Source organism: Wyeomyia smithii, chromosome 1 (assembly GCF_029784165.1).
Source record: "Wyeomyia smithii strain HCP4-BCI-WySm-NY-G18 chromosome 1, ASM2978416v1, whole genome shotgun sequence".
NCBI lineage: Eukaryota > Metazoa > Arthropoda > Insecta > Diptera > Culicidae > Wyeomyia > Wyeomyia smithii.
In genome coordinates, this window is record NC_073694.1 from 10,540,082 (window position 1) to 10,562,679 (window position 22,598).

The 22,598-nt window shown below is 38.4% G+C and overlaps 1 protein-coding gene across 5 annotated transcripts in view; it reads right to left on the reverse strand.

The window, feature by feature from the left end:
* Positions 1-22,598, reverse strand: part of LOC129718938 (protein retinal degeneration B) — a 104,577-nt gene that overhangs the window by 23,345 nt on the left and 58,634 nt on the right. For 4 of the 5 annotated variants that reach the window (XM_055670180.1, XM_055670183.1, XM_055670182.1 and 1 more), the window contains exons 2-3: positions 16,370-17,610; positions 2,579-2,944 (exon numbers count right to left, since the gene is read on the reverse strand). In XM_055670180.1, coding sequence (XP_055526155.1) covers positions 2,579-2,656 — 78 coding nt within the window. In that variant the 5' untranslated portion in view covers positions 2,657-2,944; positions 16,370-17,610. The remainder of the gene's footprint in view (positions 1-2,578; positions 2,945-16,369; positions 17,611-22,598) is intronic. The other variant, XM_055670181.1, reaches the window with a different exon arrangement.

Sequence of the window (22,598 nt, forward strand, 5' to 3'; positions counted from 1 at the left end):
GTAAATCGCTGAACGCCCCGGGTGGCGAACGAATTCTTCTGGATTGGCTAGAATCCCGCCACTTCGACATCGTTGCGATTGAGGAGACGGAAAGAAGTGAAGGTACGGAGGATTTGCGGCCGCAGGGCACAGTACTACCAGAGCAGCGACACAACCAATGAGTTGCGACATCGTCGAACGCCGCGGCTTAACATCAAGCAGCTCCGGGACCCCCACACTGCGGAGAAATACTCGCTCGAAGGGGTACGGCCTACGACGGAGGGGCTTGGCGCAGTGCCTCTCGAGGACGGTTGGTGCAGCAATTGCACAGCTATCGGGAAGACCGCAACGGCGACACTAGAAGTGGACGATATACCTGGGCAGATCAACGAGAGAGAACAAGGCCAAATTAAAACAGGCACGGAACGACATAACCACGATTCTCAGACGAAAGAAGCGCCAGCTAGCAAGAGTATCGTGAATATAAGAAGCTGGAGCAGCTGTACCGTGCCAGTGATTCGCGGAAGCTCTATGTGCCGCAAGCCGACATATGCAACGACGCGAATGGGAAACTTCTCACGGATGCCAGCAAGGTGGTCGACAGGTGGAAGGAGTACTTCGATGGACACCTGAATGGCGTTACAGTAAACAGAAGCGGAGCAGGAACTGAACCTAGGAGCACCAGCAGCAGATGACCGAGTACCAGGATTCCAGGATTTAAGAGGAGTGCCGCAACTACCGCGGTATCTCACTTATCAATGCCACCTACAAAATACTCTCACAGATCCTGTTCCCTCGTCTATCACCTTCAACCAGGAGGTTGTGGGCCAGTACCAAGCGGGCCTCATGGAAATCCCTTCCACCACGGACCAGATCTTCTCAATCCGACAGATCTTACAGAAATGTCGCGAGTACAACGTGCCCAAACATCACATCTTCATCGACTTCACGGCGGCCTATAGTACAGTCGATCGAGAACAGCTATGGCAGATCATGCACGAGAACGGATTTCCGGATAAACTTCGGGGATACTTTCGAGCCCATTTGAATCACGCAGAGGGTTAAGACTTGGTGATGGACTTTCCTGTTTGCAACATCGCCCGTTTAACCGCAGCCAGGCTGGATGCCTACTTTTCACTTCGATCTAGTCGAGTGCGACGACGTACGAAGTTGATGCTGTACAATACCCTGATAAACTTGTAGTTCTCTCCGGATCGAGACAACAACGCTTCTCGCGGAGGACCTCAACGCTCTTGAAATTTTCGAACGACGGAGAATGGCGACGACGCATGAATCATGAGCCTGGCGACAACTTCTTGATACAGCACGAGCTACCACGGCTCTCGTCTGATCGGTAAGGTAAGTGTGTTCTCACATAGTAAACGACAACATTTATCAAACCCTCGACAATCATGTATACAAATGCGCGTCTTCCACATCTACAGAAATGACATAACTAGTATAAATTTGCTTTGGAGCACTCGGAACAGATGACGTCAGCATTGAATGACGCTAAGTTGACGTCAGAGCTGTTGAGAGGTTTTTAGGCGAGGTTGAGGCTTATTATGAGCTCTGCCAAAACAAAGTACATGGTTTGGTGCTGGGGTAAAGTTGGGGCAGAGATGGGAAATGCTTTGGAATGGTACTGTAATTTATATGGCTTGGTACGCTCATGCTAAGTGGAAACTGTTTGAGTCGTGAAGTTAACGTTAACGTTGCAGCTGTCAGAAAAACATTCCATGGACTTCGTAGATAGCTGAAGTATCGTAGTAAACCCGCACAAAACTAGAGCTGTACAGAACGCTGCTTTTCCGGCTTTACGGATACGGATCATGGACGCTGAAAGAAGGTGATCGACAGAATATTCAAACGTGAAGTGTGGCGTTTAACACTTGGCGCTGAGGAGGAAGACAAAGTATGATAGGTTCTATGGATTATTTTTTTTATTTTTACATCAAATAGGTGAGTTAACTTATTCATTATAACCCCAGTCAACCAAAAATCGTATATCAATGTATGAAAATTATCGTAAATATATCTCAACACAGTGGAAATCGTATACAACGCTTATTATACTGCGCAAAAATTAATTTTCAAACGAGTTTTATGCTAGAATCGTGCTTCTAGATTATAAAGGTTGTGACCGTTCAACTTGAAATCATTTAGACAAATCCGATTCAAGCAATTTCTGTCAGGCGCTTAAAGCTTGTAGCAGCTAGGAATATATTCTTGAAAACACTTTTTTGAAGTTCATGCTATTGTTCACTTCCATCATGATATCATTAGTCAAGTTCATGATTATGTCATTATGTTTCACAACATCATGCTACGCATTAATTCGTGGATAGATGAACACGCGTAGTTTAGCATGATACGGATATTAAATGAGTCAGTCTAAATTTATTACCTATTTCGATTTTTTTCCATACCAGTACTACAAACAGAGGTTTCAGATTCATTATCTCCCGATAGCCGGGTGCCTAGAGACAGTAAACTACTCATGTCGTGTAATAAAGATTGCATCACCAAATGCGGTGGATCCTGAGGGACTTCCTAATGGACGATAGAGAAAAGCTACTTCAAAAACACATCAACTTACTGCTATCATATACAGCTGGGCTATCCGGTATTCCTCCACTGTCAGCGGCAGCGGTATTCGATATTCCTTTATCAACATGGTGTCCCAGTCTTTGTCGCAGTCTTTACTGACGAGTTCAGAAAGAAAATTCCAATTCTGCTGCTAGTGCTTCTACTGCTGAAAACATCGCCTGCAGTGCAAACGCAAGCTGAGCTTGACAGAAAAGCGGTTCTGCCTAGAGTGTAGGCTGCTGCTATAGATTGCGTAATTCTCTAGGATTCAGACCACTTTTTCCACAGTAGATTCCAGGCAACGGTGGCTCAACTGGGTTCCGGTCGATAGCATGCTGCTCTTTGCTGAAGAAGGTCTAGGTTGCAATCTGCTGCGCTGCAGGTAAAGCGGGAAACAAGAAAACAAGATTATTATAATTTAAAAAAATAAAGTTCAGTTAAGCTCTTCAGTATAGGGTTGAAAGGTGAATAAAATTATCCAACAACCAAGCGTCTCCTTGGAACAGTGAAATCACCAGGGCCACCCCACCCTAGGGAACCGCAGATTGGAGCAATGCTATTACAGCGTGACATTTTGTGTTCTACTACTGCTTGGCTCTAACGTTCGGTCAGGACACGGTGTAACAGGTTACATAAGGACATAAGCAGTTTATGGTGCCATTGACAGCCAGGGATAAGCGCGTGCCACTGCACTTTGCATGCCATGCTGCTGCTGCTTCTGCTGCTACCGGTAATGAAAATTTATTGTCCTCCGGGAACAACATCGCCCGTTCAACCGCTACCTTCGTGCAGCGATGAAAATGTCGAAACTTTTCCAATCAAATCATTTCTTTATGCTGCAGCTGAGGGGGGTTTGTGTGCTACTTTCACGCAAACCGATAATCAGCGTGCATTGAAATTGCCGGTTCGTAAAGGTCATGTAATAAGCTGATCGTTATGATGCCCCTTCCAAATGAGTAAAATTTTAAATAAACCAATGATTTTTTCCTTCACTTACTGCCAATGATATGCTTAACCAGTGGGAGGGTTGATGTTTATTTAAACACGGATCGACACAGACAGACTCGGTTTGGTTCTGGATCAAAAATAATCTCAACCAAGCTCTTCTCGACTTCGTCGAATGGATTGTGTGTATGCCATAGTACTGCTAGTAATGGGCAATTTCAATGCTACGGAACGGTGTAAATATTTACACCACGGCGTACCGATAGACAACTCAGCTATGGCGGAATTACGAGGATTGGTCTTAGGTAAACGCAGAGCAGAAGGAGCTTGTGCCTGTTGGTTGTTATTGTCAATTTATTGATTGAATAACAAAGAACTGAAAAATATTAGCAATAATGATGAGGGAACGTTCAATTTGGTAGCGAAAGAATGCTTTTCAAAATTGTAGAAGCAAAAACGAAATTATTATAACAAAAAAAAAAAAAAATCGATACGCCGAAGTCGCTTTTACGTAGGGGATACGTAACACATGAAAACGCGTGAGAAAACCGCGTAAATTCTGCAATGTGCGTAAAAAAAATCGAAATCCGAGTAAACAAATGCATGAAAATCTGCTTTAGCGTACAAGTATTGTGATTCAAAGCAAATTTGCCTTTTTATATATAAGAGATATGACTAACTGATTAGAGTCGATGCACATTTCAAATGCTGTTTTTTTAATCATGTCTGTTTCCTGGTGACTTTAAAAAATCACCGAGGTCAGATTTATAATAAGAAGTATATTCGTAGTGCAGGATATTTTCCGGTTGCCTTTAAATTGCAATCGAGTTTTATCGATTGTTTGAAAGTTTTTCAGGGTGTTTTTTCTTGCAGTAAAATCTATCTCTAATCAGAGAATAAAACTCGAAATGGAAAAGCGGAAACGGATTCACCTTCTCAAAAGAAAATTGACTCTAAAATCGTGAACTATGGACCGAGTGATGAAAAGTGGTAACAAATATCACCAAAGTCGGAAAGAGAAGTATAACATCGGAAATGATTACACTGGTAAGAAGCATAAAAGAGTACCTACGTTGCTTTTGTATAAAAAAAAAAATCAAAACAGGTCTGCTTTGAGTTTTTTCACGCATTGACTAGACTAGTTGAGAGAATTCGTTATCGATATTGTTTTTGGCACATTTTGCATGTTGTAGGATAAGTACAACGATACACCGTGACCCAATGCTGAGTCGAGACAATTTCCAGCTCGAAAAGATCTCGACTGGAACCCGATACCACAACCGTGTTCGAGGGGAGCTAGCCGATCGACATCGCTAACCACAGAATAACGGGGACCACATATAATGAAGGATTCTGCATCAATATTAACATTTTTGCCTTTCTCCTAGAAAGGTATAGCAATCACTGGAAAAACCCAAGGTATAAAAGTGGTCCCAATGGCCGAATGCCATATACCACCCGACTTCTTTCGACGAACTGAGCATTTTCTGTATGTATGTATGTATGTGTGCATGTGTGTATGTGTGTGTGTATGAGCAACTTTTTTTTCTCACTCACTTTGCTCAGAGATGGCTGGACCGATTTTCATAAAATTAATTGCAAATGAAAGGTCTAATTGCGTCATAGGTTGCTATTGAATTTCATTGTAATCGGATTTTTAGTTTAGAGGTTATGTATCAAAATGTAAAAATCATGAAACATCAATATCTCAGAAACCACACAACCGATTTCAATGAAACTGGTTTCAAATGATTGGGCTGTCCCCAGAACCCTTAACTTTTTAATTTCGTTATGATTGAACATATGGTTCAAAAGTTATGTAAAGAAAAGTTATCCTGAGGTTGTTTAAACTCACTAATTTTTCTCAGTGATGGCTGAACCGATTTTCACAAAATTAGTATCAAATGAAAGGTCTAGTTGCCCCATAGGTTGCTATTGAATTTCATTGCAAACGGATTGTAGCTGTGTCCGTTGTTCATAAAAATGTGAAATCGCATAATGGAAGTAAACATATTGACTTTCTCCTAACGATCACTGGCTAATTAAAAGGTAGAAAAATGATTGAAATGGCCGAATGTCATATACTATTCAACTCAGTTCGACGAATCGAGCATTTTCTGCATATATGCATGTATAGGTGTATATGTTTGTGTGTGGGTGTGTACGTGTGTATGTGCACCTTTCTTTCGCACTCACTTTTCTCAGAGATGGTCTGACCGATTCTTTCTAACTTGGTGTCAAATGAAGGGTCTATTTGCCGCTTAGGTTGCTATTGAATTTCATTGTTATCAAACTTTTAGTATTGGCGCTGCGTCAGAATGTGAAAAACGCTCTCATATCTCAGAAGCTATGAACATAGTTGAATGCAAATAAATGGGCTTTCAAACCCTTAAACAATGAATTTCATAATGTTTAAACATGTAGTTTGTAAGTTATAGAAAGAAACGAAACCCGCGGACTGTTTAAAACTATAGCTACAATCAAAATATGTGGCCTCAACATCATTTAAATTTATTATTGTACTATTTCAATATTTGCGGCCTTGCTCGGGATTGAAATTGAAATTAAAAGTCATTTCTATCATTTCACTTTTGGCCTTTCTCCTGGAAAGGTATAGCAATCACTGCAAAAACTAAAGGAATAAAAGTGCTCAAAAGGGCCGAATGTCGTATACCACTCGACTCAGTTCGACGAGCTGAGCATTTTCTTTTGTGTGTGTGTAACGCTCTCCCAATCTCAGTTTCTCAGAGATGGCTGAATCGATTTCAATGAAATCAATTGCAAATGAAAGGTCTAGTTGCCCTATAAGACCCTATTGAATTTTATTGTATTCTGATTTCTAGTTTAGAGGTTATGTATCAAAATGTAAAAATCACGAAACATCATTATCTCAGAAACTACACAACCGATTTGAACAAAATGGTTTCAAATGAACGGGCTACCTAAAAACCCTCAACTTTTGAATTTTATGAAGATTGAACATATGGTTCAGAAGTTACAGAAAGAAACGTGTTCTGGGCTCATTTCAAGATGGCTTGACAAAGTATTTTTTTTTAAATTCTTTTAGCACCAATATTTAGTGGTTAATTTGTGGTTTCGAAATCCAATTTGTGGTAATTTGTGGTTGAGTAATTTCTGAGAAATTTTCAGAAAACTGAGTCAAGCCATCTCTGAAAATGATTTTGCTTCAAATGAATCGGACAACGATGATATATACATCAATCGAAAGCTCTTAATTTGTGGTTCACGAAAATGTAGTTTTTGTAGGCATAGTTCATATTAAAATAATTAAAGAACTATTATTTAAATTTTTGAACATTGTTTACCTCTTATTGTCAACACCGACCGTACGCGGCGTTGGATGAACATAGTACTGGCACCTGCCGATGTTAGTGCTAGTGGGTTATTTAGAACATATCGACAGTCGTTCATATACACTAAGGTCGTTTTTTACGCGGGGGATGTGTCCCAAATTTGTATGGGTCCGCGTAAAAAACGACTTTTTTGAGTTGCAAATATAACAAAGAAAACCGTCCTAAAACGTTAAAACCTCGTTTGAATATGATAGTGGCCAATCTAGAGACCAAAATTCAATATTTTAAATTTTGAGTATTTACACCAAAAATTGTGATTTTTTTTAAAACTGATATATGATCACTCGTGGCCTAAAACGGAAAACGTGATTGAAATGAGGTCGATATCTTGTACCGTTTTTGAGAAATGGAGGAAAGCAACCCACGTAAAAAAAAACCGCGTAAAAAGCGACCTTACTGTATACGACATACAGTTGTCGCTGCCGTTGAAAGCATTTTTGTTTTATTATTCAGGGGGTAGTTGTAGTAGCATATTCTTGAGACGAGAAAATATCGAATTTTAATTCTAGTCAGAACTCAAACCTTGGGGCATTTACCATGCGTTTCAACCGTTCCCTGCAGTTCTAAGGCCCATTCCCGATTTTCAGACATCATTCCGGTTTCTAAAATACCCAACAGTCGAATACAGTTGCGTAGTTGGTTACCAAAATATTATTATATCTATCGAAACAAAAAATTGTTCTTTTTTATCAGGCTGTAATTTATTCCAAGAGTTAAAACATATGTGCTAATAGATTTTAACATATAATAGATTTTGTATGAGAAAGACCAGATCACACCCCTAGGTGTATTAGTTTAGGTTTTTTTTTTTCAAACAATCGGTAAACGGCAAAACTACATTTCCGGTAATGATTCGACCGAAGATCGAGAAAATTACGCTCGCATGTCTACGTAAAACTTGACTTATTTTAAGGAAATTTACGTAAAACACACGGAGGCTTGTCAACTACAAATATCTGCTAATTGATCAACATTTGCACTTCGCAGCAAATTTGCACATATAGTATCCCTGCTGTTTACATACTGTTTCACCTAGAAATACTCAGAGGAAGAGATTCGCGGTGAAAAAAATCGCCAATTCGGCAACTGGGTTTCATATGTCAGAGGTGCCAGATCTCTTCTCAAAGCGCAATGTTGACTAACATTCGACTTGTATAATCGGTGGTGACGGTGAAAGTCCTTAAGAATAGTGAAGTGCTTCGCGAAAAATGTTAAGGTGATATATTTTATGCTTATGTTTAATTTTATACACCTTCACTTATTTTGTTACCTATACACAAGGTTTGTAGAACTCCGGGTGAAAATCACTCATTCATTGGCAATAGAACAAAAAATCGTATAGAAATGAACACGTTCTTTTTTGTACCTGATTGCAATACCTCTCAATGTGGTGTTACCTTTCTTGTTCGTTTGGCTCCAATTTTGCAGGTTCGTTTGGCTAACCGCATATCTCTCCCTCTGAGTATCTCTAGTTTCACCATACTCATCGCTACACGAAAGCTTTCTGAGAAAAAATCATCTTGATGGTCTACCAGCGCCGCGTACGGTCGGTGTTGACAACAAGAGGTAAACAATGTTCAAAATTTTTAATAATAGTTTTTTAATTATTTTATTATGAAGTATGCCTACAACAACTACATTTTCGTGAACCACAAATTAAGAGCTTTCGATTGATGTATATATCATCGTTGTCCGATTCATTTGAAGTAAAATCATTTTCAGAGATGGCTTGACTCAGTTTTCTGAAAATTTCTCAGAAATTACTCAACCACAAATTACCACAAATTGGATTTCGAAACCACAAATTAACCACTAAATATTGGTGCTAAAAGAATTAAAAAAAAAATACTTTGTCAAGCCATCTTGAAATGAGCGTGTTCGGAGACTGTTTAATCTCACTCATGTTTCTCAGAGATGGCTGGACCGATTTTCATGAAATCAGTGTCATATGGAAAGTCTTGTTGCCCCATAAGACCCTAATAATTTTTTTTGCGAACGGATTATTACTTTTCCTGTTATGTTTAAAAATGTGAAATCCAGCTATGAAAAGAAACATATTCTGATGACTACTTGGGCTCACTCACTTATCTCAGAGATAGTTGACCCGATTTCCACAGAATTAGTATCAAATAAAAGGTCTAGCTGCCTCATAACACCCTATTAAATTTTGCTGTAATCGGAATGTAACTTCGTCTGTAATGTATCGAAATGTGAAAATCACTAAACTTCATTATCTTAGAAACTACACAACAGATTTGAACAATATTGAAATCGAATGAACGGGATAATTAAGGGTTAACTGATGAATTATGATTGAACACGTGGTTTCAAAGTTTGGCGTTCCCTTTTCATTTGATTGTAATCAAACTTAAGCAACCGTTATGTTTTAATTTGTCAAACAATGAAAGTCTATTATCTCAAGTATTACACGACCTATTTGAACATAACTAGTGTCATACAAACGAGTCATCTTTCAAACTAACTTTTGTAAAGAAAAGAAATTCAAAGACTATTCAACACTAAAGCTGCTTTGATCAATATATATGGCCTCAACATGATTTAAATGTGGTATAGTACTATTTAAACGTTCCCGGTATCGCTCGTTGATTAAATTGTTCGAAATCAAGAGTCATTTCTTATATTTCGCTATTTTTGAAGCACTAACCAGGGCAACCAGGACAGACCTAACTAAGCAACAGCAGTAGCTGCAGCGGTTATCGTTAGCGCCAGCTGCGGTAGATGCAACGGCACTTCCCCTATAAGAATGTTGCCTTTGTGAGGTACCGGTAGCCTTAGTGGCAAGGCCAGCTGCAGCAGTAACTGGAGAGGCAATATCTTCTGGTGCCAGCAGCGTTAGATGCAGCGGGTACCAGTAGCGGCAGTGGTGGCGGCAGCTTCAGCGGTAGGTGCAGTGGCACTTCCTTTAGCAAAAAGCTGCCTTTGTGCGATAGCAGCAGCGCTAGGTGCATTGGCCAATACTTTTTCCAGTGAAAAACTCTGCCGTGTTTTGACAGTACACAACATTTTCCGTGGATGCTGGCAATCATAATCTGCCGGTCGTGTCTAGTTTTCAGTATGAAAACATCTTTTCACTGTGTTGTCCGTCTGCCTTAGTCCCCGCTGTCGGAGTAGCACAGAGGTGCGATCAACATTATATCCGATATTGAAGTGAGCAACGATTGTCCTTATAAGTACAACAAATGAATGATTGAAGTTTTAATATTTTCTAGCTCTGCGCTATAATCAAATGTTAATTGTCTAAATCTGCATGCACACTAGGGTGTCCCAAAAAAAAATCGATGTTGAAAAAGTCAAGGTGCTCAGCCCTGAATTGAAAGATAATGTTATTTATAGCATTTTTGTAGAACATTTCGACTTTCTAAAAGGTTGTTTTCAGGTTGCCCAAACGTGATTTATGAAAAAATGGCTTTTTCAAGCTACAAAACCACTCTTTTGCACTTTTTTCAAATCTGTTCGATTCCGAAATTTTTCCATCTATTTTTTTATTTTTGTGGGGTTGTTTTTGAATATTTTGCATGGTTTGGTTCATCGCATTCAATTATTTGACTCACAGAGCCCACTGAACATCACAAAAAAGTGAATTTTCCTTATAGTTTTCAGATAAAACCATTCAAAACACATCTAAAAAGCTTTTTTGATCAAGAACTGAAATTTTTACTGCAAAGCGGAATTCAAGACGAAAATTTACATGAAAAAAGATCCTTGATATCTTATCGGGGGGCTGAGATATTGGCGTTTTTACATGTGATGGAAAACAATGCATTTTGTCAAAAATGCCACTAAAGCTGAATATCTCCATTGCACAGTGTTTTATTTTGCCGTTTGTGCGTATAATTTCATAAATAGTGATTGAAATGATGATTATAGCCATGAGGTATGTTCGGAGAAGTTTCAGGATATTCAAAAATGCATCTTTTAATGTAGAAAGAAGGGTGATCCACCAATAAGTGAGATAAAAAACTTACTTTTTAATCAGAATGAGATAGACGCAAGGTGTCTTCGACAAAGTTTTAGGTTATCTTAAAACAAGAAACTTTGCCGAAGATATCATGTTTCTATCTCTTACATATTACGAGCAACATTGAGTTTTCTATTAGAAGGCACGAGAAATCATAATTATCGTTCTAACTTTTTTCGCAGATTTTTCCAAATTTCGAAACCTTCTACTAAGTTATCAACCATCCAAAAATGCATTTTTTTTCTGAACATTGTTATTTTCTATCTCCCAAAATGAAACAATCATTCAACATATTTGTTAAAATGCATAATTTTTCATCACATAGAAAAATGCCAATATCTCAGCTCCTCGATAAAATATCAAGTATCTTTTTTCATGTAAATTTTCATGGTAAATCCCGCTTTGCAATGAAAATTTTAGTTCTTCTTCAAAGTTTTTTTCATTTTTGTTTTGAAGGGTTTTATCTAAAAATTATTAGAAAAATTAATTTTTTTGTGATTTTTAATGGGCTCTGGGAGTCAAAAAACAATGCTGAACCAAACCATGCAAAATATTCAGAAACAACCCCACAAAAATAAAACAATGTACGAAAAAATGTAGGAATCGAACAGAATTGAAAAAAGTGCAAAAAAGTGGGTGTGTAGCTTGAAAAAGTAATTTTTTCATAAATCACGTTTGGGCAACCTGAAAACGACCTTTTAGAAAGTCGAAATGTTCTACAAAAATGCTATAAATAACATTATCTTTCAATTTAGGGCTGAGCACCTTGACTTTTTCAACATCGATTTTTTTTGGGACACCCTAATGCGCACTCTGATTGTTGAAACTTCTTCGCACCGCATAGGGGTTGTTCCATTCCTGTTCAGTGATGTCGTATTTATATGTGCATATTACAATTCGGTAACACTTCAACGTCTCATTTGCATTTGCATGTAACAAACAACCTTATGTAGTTCTACATCAACTTGCGGTCGTTGCTTTACACACAACATTTCTGATTTTTTGAAAACTGAGATAATTTAAAATTGGGCTCAAAAAAGCGAAAAAAAAACGCTCCTAAAGGCCAGAGAAGAAAGGACCAAAAACAAGCTCAAAATAGCAAAACTTTTAATGGCCAGAAAACGCCAAAAAAGTAAATCATCCCAACTCATTAAGAGTATCTATGGTAATGCAGTGTAATAGCACACATAATGGTAGTTATCGATAGAAACTGGTATTGGAATGACCCTAAGGGACCATTCATTAATGATGTCACGCGTTTAGGGTGGGGAGGGGGTTTCAATCATTGTGACATTTTGAGACATATGGGGGAGGGGGGTTAGCTTGAGTGTGACATCACATTTCAACCAAAAAAAATAAATAAAAAAGTCACATACCTAACCACAGAGATCAAATCAGAACTATTTATAATATTTGCATCATTCATTTATAGTTCTACGATCCCTTTTTTGCTTAAGATTTGCTTTAGATAGAATAAATGACAATATTTTTCTCCCTAAAAAAGCATAGCTTTAATTCCGTTTCACCGTGCCTGTTCATTTATGAATGACAGCGCTATTTCATTAATTTTTAGTGTCTCTCAATCCAAACAATACAAAAATTGTGACAAAACGTACATAAAAATGCTTGGTTATAGTAACATGTGGAGAATATTTGGATTGCGAAATGATTGAAGAAGAGGAACTAAATATTGATGGTTTTTCGAAAATCAGCAATGATGCTGCAGTTAATGCCTCGGCTTCTATGTCGTCGATATGCGACTCCATCAGCAGCATCCTTGGACTAAGAACTAAACGCCTTTTCTAGTTACCTTTTATAATCTTCTTTTTCTTTTAGTTTCAGTTTTTCTTTCAGTAAAATCGTTCTTATTAAGAAAAAATACATTCCTAACAAATTTCTCGATTTCAAGAAATTATCACCAAAGAAGGGGGAGGGGGATATAAAAACGTGACGTAATTAAGGGCTGGGGGGTCAAGGAAGTTGTGACAACTTGTGACAAGGGGGAGGGGGGGAGTTAATTTTTTCCAAATTTTGCGTGACATCATTAATGGATCGTCCCTAAGGGTTAAACCAATATAAAAAAAAGAAACTGGCATATAACTTCGAAACTGTTTCACCTGAAAAGAAAGTAAACATTTTAATGTCCTACAAGTGCTCAAATCTGCAGAGTCGGTGGTATTAAATCTGAAGATTATTAAAAATTAGAAACACATTGCCAAAAATGCAAGATCATCATTAAAGGTTCAAGTTTTTGAAGCTTTTGTAACATATAAGAGTGCAATAATCTTTTTTTTTTTCTTCAAAAACAGCCCATGGTAAAGGCTCATATGATGATTAAAAAAAAAGAAGTTCAGACTTCTTTCTATGATTTTCTTCTACGAGGTTGCAACTTCGCTTGAAACTCTTACTTTTAATTTCTATCACTTTAGGTTGATACAACCTGAACGTCAGAAAAGTCTTTGGCCAACTAACGAAAAAACGAAAATTTAAAAAAAAAAACTGCTCTATTTTTTATATAGTCTAGAGAAATGCACTTATTACAGCAGTCCATAAAAAGTTCGAAGCTAGTTCTGGAATTAGGCACATCAAGTCCTTCAAAATAGTCGTTTTCATTCTACCTCTTCATACGAGTGACAGGAGTTGGTAGCACAGGTTGCAGGTTACAGAGTCCGCTTTGATAAGCAGATGAACGTGAGTTCGAATCTTAGTTTAAAAGCAGGCCATTTTTGGTTATCAAGGGACTTTGGGCATGGGTTTATTATCAGGCTCCTCATCATCTCGCTTGGTTTGAATTCCCGTTTGCTTTCCACGTACATATTTGTATGCGTCGTCACTCAATCACTTATCAAGGTGAATCCTGATCCGACGTTACCCTTCTCTACTAATAAAAAAATCTTCATCCTGCAATCTATGTGGAGATGCAGAAGTTAACACGGTTTCCAACAGTATACAACGTTACCCTCTTCTCACCTGATGCCGGCGTCGTTATTGATCATCGAAAGTTTTGAGGTCTCTCCCAGCCCCATTCAATTGATTTACTGTGCAATTTTACTGATTCGAACCAATAACGGAGTAGCAACCATTGATATGTGCAATCAGTCAGGCTAAGCTAAACTCTACCTCTTCATGTGAGTGGAGCCGCATATTGAGTACACAAAGATACATTTCAACCGGGGAAACAGGAAATAATCACTCGAAGCTAAATCTGGTGAATGCAGAGAACGGGAAATACCGTGCAATGTCTTTAATTTATCGATCGCATCGCTAACCGAATGAGCGAGAGCATTATCCTGGTGAAAGAGCACTTTTTTCTTCATCATAAGCAGCCGTTTTGCCTCACTTCTCGCAACCGAGCAATCGGATAATATACGATAATATTGTTTATTGATTGTTTGTTCATAGTATGTTGAAGGTAGTCGATTAATGTTCTAACCGGCTTTTTGGACGCTTTGGACTACGCTCCCCGTAGCTTGGACTCAAGACGGTAGTGTCCATTGTCACGAGCCGAAATTCCTTCCGTAATAGCAGGATTCTCCGTCGAAAGCTTTACACGTTAGTTTTATTGGGACAATTGTTAACAAACGCGCCACCTATCGCTCAAATAACTTCTTCATGTGTAAACATTATGGTGGCAATGATAATCGACTTTTCGAATTTCGCTTAGAAGTAGTGCTCAGCTCAATCGGACTTCGGTAACACGTGCCTCAAAGTCAAGGTCAAAGCTTTACATTTTTGATCGATGAAAAAAAAATCGTCGGGGTGGCAGACTTCTGTGTGATGTCCCCGGTTAATAGATTTTTTTTTCGAATTTATATGGGCAGTTGTCCACAGAGGAGAAGGGAGAGGGTCAAAATCGTTGAAAATCTGTCCACGTGGAATGCGGATGGTCCTCTACAAATGCATAAAACGTCAAGATCTGGTGATATCTCGAAAAAAAAATCCGAGAAAATTGAGTTTTTGGGAAATTGTTAAGATCAGGAAGATTCCCAGCAGATTCATAATGCTCTTAAAAAATTGATTACATTATTTTGATAATTTTTTAAAAATTTCCAAGAAAAAAAAAGCTAAACTTTTTTGTAAAATATCCTGAAAATGATCAGAAACTATTTACTTCGATTAGATGTACATTAAATGCTCTCATATAGATTTCGTTTTTAAAAAAATATGCATTTTCACAAAAACTTTCGATTCAGAACATCTGCACTGCTAGACATATCCAACTAACAAACTACTTTGCAATAATCAAAATAATTTAATCCTCATCAAATGCTCCTGGAAAAAACTGCTTTGAATAATAAATTTGTATAGTTTTTCGAATGCTCCGAAAATATTATTTTTTCTCTAGAATGATAAAAAAAATTTAATTTTTCGAACTAAAGCTTCGAAGAGTCTAGTTCAGCTCTGTACATAAATGTAAATTAGCTTACAAAGATTCTACAGTGCAGCGCGAATTAAGGGTAAACTCATTTTAATCTCTAATCCCTACCTGGATTACTCACTGCGTGTGTTTGCTTGTGCGGTCAAGTGAAAAATAAAAAATAACTTGACCTATCAATGTAACCATTTCATCAACACACCGACTGCCACTTGCAGGCAATCGCTTCCGTTCAGTGCAGTAACCACACTCGAATTACTTATTCAGTCAACACAATGTTTGCGCTTAGCTTGATTACCCTAATCGTGCTCGTCCCGCTGTGCTCAATTCAATTGCCCCGGCTTTTATGTGTGCATGCCCCGAGTCATCTCCGCTGACGCTCGCTACCACAATCGCTTTAATTTACTCCCCCCGCTACGCTGTTCATTTATTTACCACTCTACCCAGAGGAGCGAGAGCACACCTGGGTGGAAGCATTTCTACAATTGTCGTCCGACCGGCAACGGAATGCACCACCCAGCAGCACCCCAGCAAGCAATCGGTAATTACACGTTCAGCCTGGATGTCGTCGTCCTTGAGACTCGAGTGATTCTTCAATTATCATAATTTTCATATTTTCTAAGGTCCCTCGTTTGGCTCTTGCTCACATTATTCAATTATCTGATTGGCTGCATTCACTCGGGACAGGAGTGATTGGATGCCGGTTTTCAACCATGCGTCTCCATCGTTTGTACGAACGGTGGAGGTGCAGTTTTTTTTGACGTTTCTGGTTGATAGCTATAATCCGTTCGAATCATTATCGCTCGAATTAGCTCCACACAGTGCAGCTTTGTTGCGCACTATGTAGCAGATTCTTAATTCCGCAGACTGAAAAACATCACCTTGTACGGTGCAAAACCGCGCAAAGCGCGGAACGTGAGACTATGATAGTTTTCGCTTTTGTCAAGCACGTATTCGATTACGCCATCGGATTAAAGAAAAAACAAGTCTAGCTACGACTGCAACGCAGTCTCGAGTAGGATGAAAAAAAGCACACGCTGAAATGTCCCATTTTCCCATCGGATGATGTCGATTTAACTTTGTTAGTCCCCCGGACAAGACGACGAAGGATAAAACCAATTTACCGACCTTTTACGGCGAGTTTCCTGATGCGTGCTGCTGTTGCTGCTGCCTATGCTACTGCTACTGTGCTCGTGCCGGAACGGGATACGAAGTTAACATCCACATCGGATACTTTTCTAAGCCCCGCTGCGCTGCGACAACATTTTCCCATTCAGCCCATCAACTAACGTCGTTCCATCCATCAGTCTCTCTCTCTCTCTCTTGCGCGCTCTGTCTTTCCTTGTACAATGAATGTTTTATGTAATCTTGTTATCGAAACACTAAACACTGGATGCCACACCACACTCAATTCGACAATTGGTTCGCCGTTACACACGCGAAGCCCGTTTGCTTTGTTGCTGTCTGTTGTGTTGTGCTTTGGAGACGACGGATCGGGTGGTGGCCAACACTAGCCCCAATACGATCCAGTGCACTGGAAGTTCCGTCCGTGCAAACAAGCGCAGTAAATGGGAAAAAAGGAAACCTCTCTAATTGGCAAATGTAACGCAAACCGTAAACGAGGGGTGAATTTTTTGCTTCTCTTTTCTTATCCTCCTGTTTCCCACATTATTCAAATCTAATTAAAAGCCTATTCACTCGTGCACGGCGACTTGGGAAACTGAGTGGGGGTTTTCACACGAACTTTTAACTTCAAAACCCTCGCTGTGGATCTTAGCGGGTTGATTAATCACTATTATAATACTCCTTCCAATCGAATAAAATAAAAAGCACAGCAGCTGCTTGCTTCGAGAAAACGCCAATTTCCTTTCTGCTTATTTGCTTAGCTGCGTTCTGTCACTCTACACTTCCGCTGCGCTGGTGTCCAGAGCTACATACACACACGACTGGTATCGAATGCAAGAGATTATCACCGTTTGCAAACCACTGATAACTGGAACTTCGAAAGCACAGATAATTTTTTTCCCTTAATTACTACGGTTGCTGCTTCTAGTGGATTGTCTGCAGCATCTTGCAGCCCAAGGCAGCGGCGACGGCAACAGCGACGGTGGGGGCGTTACAGGATTCGTAGCGGTTATCAGCGCTATCCGGTTGTTGCTTGGTGTTCGTTCTGAGTCCCGACTGTGACTGACTGACGACGGGGAAAAACTCGCTTGCTCTCTCTATCCGGCTGTTCTCGAGAGCGTGAGTGACCCGGAGATAATGACAATAACAAACGGTGAGTTTTTTTTTCTAGAGATGATGCTGGGCGCAGACAGGGAACTCACTTGAAGATACACAAATGCCACACAGTTCGGTTGATACGTTATCTGCAAAACAAGAATGATAAATATTATGTACGACTTTTTGCAGCAGAGGTAATCTCGCGAGGGGATAGTGGATTGTTCTGAAGTGTCAAATCCTTTTTTCTATTTGTAATTGCTTACAATCTATAGTGAGATAAGATATGTGCTTTTAACTCGGTCAACGAACCAAACGTGGATAGATAAAGTATTATGACTTGCAAATATTTGTGACAGTTAACCTTGAATGTGTGTCGTTCGGCCACAGCATTTTTAGTAATAAATCTCTAAGCATGAGCATGAGCAATTGTTTATTAATGTTTCCATTATTTATTTTAATTTTTTACGTTTCTTCAAATTTTTTTTCAAACTTATTTTTTCCGTTGTTTTTGCTCTTATGTATTAATCTTTCTATCTCTTTTATTAGCTTGATTTAGATTTTCAGAGATTTTATTTTTACTTATTAATTTATTTTTCTTTCTAGTTTTTACTTTCGATTTCTCTTATTTGTATCGTTGTCAATTCCAAGATTTTTAAATACAAATTTCTTCTATCATTTCGCATTTTTACATTTATTCACTTTTTAATCCATTTGTTAATTGATTGAAAATGAAAAAATAAACAAAAATTAGGAAATTGAATAAAAAATAAAAATAATTGTAAAATAAATTGAATTCAAAGCTTCAAGAGCATAAATGGTCTAAAAGTGAAAAACCTAAGCACTCGATTCTCTTTTTGCACGTGGGATGCGTCCTGTGTAAAAAAAACTGTGCAAAAAAACGTGTTATTTCTTTTATCCGAGCAGGAGTTGATCCATTGCACCCGGGAGGTTGTGTACTTCCGGCCCAAAGTAAAAGCAATGAATACAATGTAAATTTGTAAAGATCTGGCACGGTTTTTAGATGTGGCCGAGATTAAAAAAATTCCGCCTTCATAAACTGCGTATTTCGGTGTCACGCATCAAGCAGGCAAATCAGATTGCTATTTGTGAGAGCTTTTCACGCTGGACGTGGTACGCGCAGTGGAGATCGACGGTGTGGTTACCGATTTGAGTTTGACCGTCGAGAATCTGCTGAAGGTTGGAACCGTTCGAAGGATTCCATCCTTCAACCGGTAAAGATACTGGATTGCAAGTAATTTTATTCAGTATCGCTCGAAAAGGCCAGACGCTTTTCGGATGATTTACGCCGGAAATGCTCTACCGAGCTCCGTACTCGTGGACAAGATGCGTCTACCCGTGCGCTTGTTTATACTGTAACTGCCACAAGTGCAAGCAGTTGGGTCATACGACCAGAGCCTGCGATAGAGGTGCTGAAAAGTGCCTCTATTGCGGGTAGACTCAGCATGAGCTTCCCCATGCCCCATGCATACCCCACGTACAAGATCAAGCGGTCTCTCAAAGAGCGCTCAAAGCGCGCTTTGTAGAAATGCTGCCACCAAAATAGGTTTCCTCAACCTTTTTCGAGGTTTTGTCATCCGATGAGTTTGACTCGGACGATTCAGTTGGAGAACCTTTTTCCGCTGTACCCGGGAAGTCTAGGCAAGAGAAAAGGCCTCTTCGCCTTAACTTTCCAGGAAAGGTCAAAGGAGGTTCCTATCAGAAATGGCAAAACGGGCGCAAAAAACAATTGCTTACAATGTGGTTTTGCAATTTTCACGTCAGAGTACGCTTGTCAATTGGCAGACCTCGTGGGATAAGGGATAAGGTGGCTACACAGCATCATCCCCAAGTTATCTACCCAACTTGGGGTTCGAGGGCTGGATGTAGAATGATGTATTATTCGCGTGATGTCTCGGATTGCCAACACCAAATGAGATTCTTTTTTCGTACATTTGTATATGGAATAAAATCATTTTGCGTCTTGCGAAACTGGAGAAATGACATTGATTGAAAAAAGGGGGAGCCACTTACAACACGGGTCTAGCGCTTCGTAAAGATCGATCACGGCGTCGGTTACGTCCTTAGGTCGGTTAGGGAACAAATGAAGGAAGTGGTACAATCGTTGTTGTCAGACGCTTATATATAGGATTGCTCTTCACAGCCTCGTTAGGATATCGTGCCAAATATAAGCAATTATAACTGCTTAAAGAGGCATTCATTTGAATGTGAGTGACTTGAGCCTACGAGTTCCTCTTCTGCCTTTAAAATTGATTTCAAGTTATTTTTTTTCACTGGTTTGCTATTGAAAATGCGAATTATTATACCACAAGTTTGGGGCAACCTTCACCTTGCGATCAGGACATTGGCAGTTAAAACCCGTTCAGTGGTTGTGACATGATAACAAGTATGCCACCCTACTCAAGTAAGACGCAGTCCTACGTAAAAAATAAAATTGGGGAGAAAACCAGTGAGGATATTGTAAAACGAGATCAACTTAACTTTTAAATAAAGTAAAATAGACAACTCAAGTTATACAATACAGAATATTCACACGCATTGAAAAGTAGTATAAATGGAAAAGCAAATGAAAAAAAAAAGGAAGCTTGAAAAATAAAGAATACAAAATTAGAAAACTGAAGATAGACCTAATACAATAAATAAAAATGAGAAAGAAAGAAAAAATCAAGAAGAAAATTGAGCAGCAACAAAACCAATTATCAGCGATTCCATGCAAAAAAGTTCTACCTGATTTTTTTGCTCCGATCATGCTCAAAGTCACTATAAATTCTTTTTATCGCATAATTTTAGACTAGTGTTTTTGCTTCGTTTGGCCCTAAAGGTGACACTTTCTGAAATAGAGTGGCTCAGAAAATCCAAAATTTGTCAAAAAGAAAATATACCGTAAGGCGCCCTATTTTTGCGCGGTTCCTAATTCTGCGCACTTCATATTAAACTGTTAATAAAATATCAATTAAAAGCAGGTTCTCAAAAAAGATGTTTGGAAGTGATTTCCTATATATTAACTGTTAACTTTCTGCTTATGTTTCCTTATTTACTAAACAGCATCAATATTTTGATACTAAGTGCGCAGAATTGAGAGCTGCGCAGAATTAGGGCACCTCACGGCATATAACTTTTGAATTACTTGACCGATTTTCAATTTTTTGGCATATAATTGGTTGAAGCTAATCAATAAGCATATCATCTGAATTTTTTAACTCCTCAAAAAATTTAACAGTAGAATATCAAATTTTGAAGAAGGTTTATTTTAGTATCTGGACGATAGAAATTTTAAATTTTCACTCTCATTACATATATATTAGAAATCAACATGCGTCTGTAAATATACAGAGTCTGCAGACAGAATCAATGTGTTTGCTCAGCGACTGTACGTAATTTTATTTTCAGCCTCCCCTGGAAATCAATTTTCGAAATATTTTCAACAACACTCAAAAAAATATCATTTATATTTGGCGATATTATGCCTGTAGTATTTTTTTGTGCAATCAACATCTTATTGACAAGGCACAAGCGTATCGTGCTTGTTGAAAAAGAACAAAGAATTTGTCGTAAGGCGTCAGAGTCAGAATTAACACTATATCCTCAAAAACCAAATCCCAAAATACTTACGTTATTATAATGAATAGTTTTGTCTTATTTAACTCTGATTAAATCAAATCTATAATATGGATCTTACTTTCAAAATGATATGGAAGCCACTAAGAAAATATGTTAAACAAAATTATTACCAAGTTCCAGCAAAAAATCGTAGCAACCAACAATTCCATTTTTGTTTTTTGCATGACAAATTTTTTCATTTGCCTTCAACTACATTCGCTGTATTACGAAGACAGCTAATATACGTTTATTATGGTAAAACATAGAATAATAATATATCTTCTAACAATTTTGAAATGTAAAAAGAGATTCTGAATGAATCTTAGTACATAATCCAAAAATTCACAAGCATTCGTAGGCTCTTACTCTTCTATAAACGTGTATATTTGTGAATTTACTCTTTCGATACTATCCGGTCACGATTATTTAATGAATATTGAAGATAAAATTAAATAAAGATCCGTTGCAAAACCTTACAATTCTTGTTGAGTAGTTTATGGTTATCATATTTATCAGATAAACTTTCAATCACCATCAACAGCAGCATTGCAGTTTTTTCTCGATTGCACAAGAATAGAAATGTACGAACAAAAGTGTACCACTGCCATACGAATATTACCGCTGCAGTACGAATAGTACCGCTGCAGCACGAATAGAAGTGTACCACTGAAATGTGCGAATAGAAGAGTACCGCTGCAATCATAGACGACAAGAGACCTGCGGCTCTTACTCCACTGGTACTGTTGCTTTTACCGGCATGTTTTCTTTCAAGATCTCAGTTTTTGTTAGGTTCTGAAAGCAGGTACACAAATTGTTAAAGGAAGGGGATTGTTTCAAACTTTTCGGAAAACTTTTACCTTCGAGACATCATATTAATCTAAGCTCATGGAAGCAAAAACAAATTGACCTATTGGGACGGGGAGACTCTGTCAATTTTTGTTTCGATATTGATACAGAGTATATCACAGGGAACGGATGGTGTCCATTCACGTCGTCTGTGCTAGGAATGCTCGCATGTATGTAATTGGTTCATTGTTCGCGTAAATTTGTCATTGAAACTTTTTATCAATTTTACCGCTTAGCAATGAAATTAGAGTGTAAACTAGCATATTACAAAATTGTTATACATTTTATCTATCCAACAACATATTGGTTATTGTTATCCATCATATGGTTATGCTGTTATTAACGTTTGAAATCTGACGCAACATTTGCCAGTTTCATTTCAATTTTTACAGAATGCATCCCAGTATAGTAAACAAAGGCGTAGTCCCACGTCAAAATAACTTTCTAAAAATAATGTGATGATCCGGAGGATTCGAAATAGCACCTTGGATCGATTTTCGGCCTCTGAATATCATCTTGGTCCTTGAAATACCCGTATTGACATAGTATTCGGTCATTTTTGACTGATTTTCGGACACCGGAAGTCACCATATTATACTTCAGAATGGCGTCTGAGGTCCTTGAAATACCTATATTGGGTAGCATTTGGCCATTTTAAACAGTTTTCCAG